The sequence below is a fragment of the Dioscorea cayenensis genome, chromosome 9 (genome assembly GCF_009730915.1).
Source record: "Dioscorea cayenensis subsp. rotundata cultivar TDr96_F1 chromosome 9, TDr96_F1_v2_PseudoChromosome.rev07_lg8_w22 25.fasta, whole genome shotgun sequence".
NCBI lineage: Eukaryota > Viridiplantae > Streptophyta > Magnoliopsida > Dioscoreales > Dioscoreaceae > Dioscorea > Dioscorea cayenensis.
The window spans coordinates 20,403,094-20,405,981 of record NC_052479.1 but is presented as its reverse complement, the minus strand read 5'-3'; the positions used below and the strand labels follow the sequence as shown (position 1 = coordinate 20,405,981).

The following is a 2,888-nucleotide window of genomic DNA, read 5'->3' as shown; positions in this document are numbered from 1 at the left end:
TTGTAGCTTTTGTTTGTTTAGATCTTTGCTCTCAGCTCTCTGTTGGTTTGATTTTCTTTGCAAATTTGTTTTCTCTGTTCTTTTAGTTTTCTGCTAATAAAAAGCTTTTGAGCTCCTTTTTATCACAAAACATGTATGGATTTAGATTATAAATATTTGGTTTTTGGATGACAAACATGATCTCTTTTATGCCTTCTATCATAAATTTTACATTTGGTTAGCCTCACGATGATGATGATAATGGCGATGAGCTCTCTTATGGCCACGTAGTCTTCTTCTAGATCGCTTGTTGACATTGTTTGAATGAGAGATTTCCTTGCCACTTTCCAAATCACCAAAGATGCAATCTAGAGGATCTGCGATCATCTCACTGCCCTGGCTGCTCTGTATTCCAAAGGTAAGAAGTTTTAATAACTGTTCTAAAAAAATGAAGTTAAACATGTCAGGCAGGATCAGAGGTGAAATACTTACGATGATTTGCTTGGGCTGCTCCTTTGCGGTGGAGTTTTTATAATTTTTCGACTTTACTGTGTGGAACTTTTGAACATCATTTCCCCTCTACATACATGTTCCGGAACCGCCATAATGTGAAAGCTATGATCAGGATTCACGTCATTGAATACCTCCTCTGGGTACACATATGTTTACTCAAAAGTTTCACACGTGATGGATTATACATATGCCTCTTCATGATTCTGCCAAAAATGCCATGCATTTAATCCAATAAACAATTCTTTTAGCAAATATACCGAATTGAACATTCGAACATAAATGTAACACATAAAAATTCAATCTTTCTTGTGATAATACTTCCAGATATTCAGTAGAAAATAAATCATAGTTTAAATCAGGACTGGAGTTATAGAGTTACTAAAAGAAATAGAAGAAAATCACAAAGATAACCAAAAATTTCCAGAATATCAGAGAGGTGCTGCCATTACATATATGTCAGTGCATAGATAGAGAAATCTAAGTGTGCCACATGGTGCATTGGAGAGCTCTATTCAAGGGCACATTTGCAAATGGTGTTGCACAATGCAAGAATGTATATACATGTAATTGAGAAGTAGAACCTACATGCCAGCCAAACCCAACTTCATGTGATCCCAATCACGTCCTAGAATTTTATCCACGCAAGCATCCAATGAATGATTAAACCTCCACATTCCTGCTAGCATACCAGACCCTGCACCATTTACAGAATTATTTGCTAGTACCTATCACACACTAGAGAATACCCCCCAACATATGTAATTATTTGGATAATCCACGGATCAATTTATTTGAAGCCCCCCACACAAAAACATAAATTTAACCATTTTGACGATTAATGAGCTCAAGTAATTGTAAATCCATACAACAATTAATGAGCTCAAGTAATTGAAAATCCAAACACGCACACACACACAAGATGTGATCATTTGGATGATACATAAACCAAAAGTTTGAAGCCTCTAGCTACAAAAATACAAATTTAACTATATTGATAATTAATAAGCTCAATTAATTGAAACTCCATCCACACACACACACAAAAGTAACTATTTTTTCTTTTTGATAATTCATGCAGTCATTTAATTAAAGCTCCACATGCACACACTAATGTAAAATTATTAGGATGATTCATGCACCAGATTAATTGAAGCACCACAGATATATATCCAATGTCATCAGCTCAATTGCTTGAAAATGCACTCAAAGACGAACAAAAAATGTAATTTGTTTGGGTACTTCATGAATCACAATTAACTGAAGTTCCACACACATACAAATCAAATTTCATGAACACAATAACTTGAAGCCACACACACACACATATACACAAATGTAATTATTTGGACAATTCACAAGCTCAATTAATTTAAGCTACAAGAAATAACTACGAAACCAATATTTCAACACTACTAATCAGTCTTTTTTCCTTTTAAAAAAGGAGGTGAATTTAAGTATTTACAATAGCAATACATAGAAAAAATAAGCCAATTTTAGTGAAAAATTAAATAAAATTAGAAGAATGATTCATGAACTCACCAGCTGAAAGGCTAAACCTATGCCACGGAACCAAGCTTCTAGATGCTGCATACATACATATTCAAAAATCAAAATTTTAGAGATCTCACATAAACTCATAGCATTAAGTATTACATAAAGGAAAGTTTTTCTTTATTCATCGAGAAACTATGTATAAAAGCATATACCGATCCAGGCAATGGCTGAAGAAGCACAAGCACCAACAGTGAAATCCTTGATAGCTCTATCCTTGCATTCCTTGAAGAACACAGCCTCCTCCCTCGTCATCCCTTCCTGCAACATCCATCCATCCATCAAAACAAACCACCAAAATCAAAATTCATAAAAAAAATGAAATCCACATCTAACAATTGTGAAACATTGAAACCCTAAACATCAAATAATGAGATTTTGAGCAAAATCTCTCTTACCGATCGGAGTAGATGCTCCAGCTCCGCAAGCAAATCCCCCATTCTCTTCTTCACCCACACCCACAACGAACCCCAGAGAGACAGACAACGAGAGAAGGAGGAAGATGAATCAAACCTCAAGAAATCGCTGAAGCTCCTGCGAAATTTCCATCCCAGCCATCGTATTTCCTCCCAAAGTGCTTTGATTAAACCCTAAAAAATTTTCTTAAAACACTAAAAATCGCAGGAGCCGAAACCCACTAACACACTTGCTGCACATCCTAAATAAACCAGAATATATATGGGCCTTCCCATTGGGCTTCATGGATGTGGACCTTTTATGGGCCTTTCTTCTGGTTAAATACTATTAGTCCTTCAAAAAAAAAATTTCTTTTTGAAAACCCACAAATTATTATTATTACCACAAAATTGTCATGAACCACCTTGCTAATGCTAGATCGGCACAAA

General features: G+C 35.2%; 1 protein-coding gene and 1 long non-coding RNA gene across 2 annotated transcripts; both read right to left on the bottom strand.

Moving 5' to 3' along the window:
- Positions 1-292: 292 nt before the first annotated feature.
- On the bottom strand, positions 293-518 carry LOC120269445. Its single transcript, XR_005539161.1, has 2 exons — positions 472-518; positions 293-384 (listed from the first exon to the last, which is right to left on the bottom strand). It is a non-coding gene; the product is annotated as an uncharacterized LOC120269445 (long non-coding RNA).
- An 89-nt stretch (positions 519-607) lies between these two features.
- Positions 608-2,675, bottom strand: LOC120268574. Its single transcript, XM_039275911.1, has 5 exons — positions 2,442-2,675; positions 2,199-2,304; positions 2,032-2,076; positions 1,078-1,186; positions 608-695 (listed from the first exon to the last, which is right to left on the bottom strand). Exons 1-5 carry the CDS (start codon positions 2,481-2,483, stop codon positions 608-610), a joined length of 390 nt encoding a protein of 129 aa, XP_039131845.1. The 5' UTR covers positions 2,484-2,675.
- Positions 2,676-2,888: the final 213 nt, after the last annotated feature.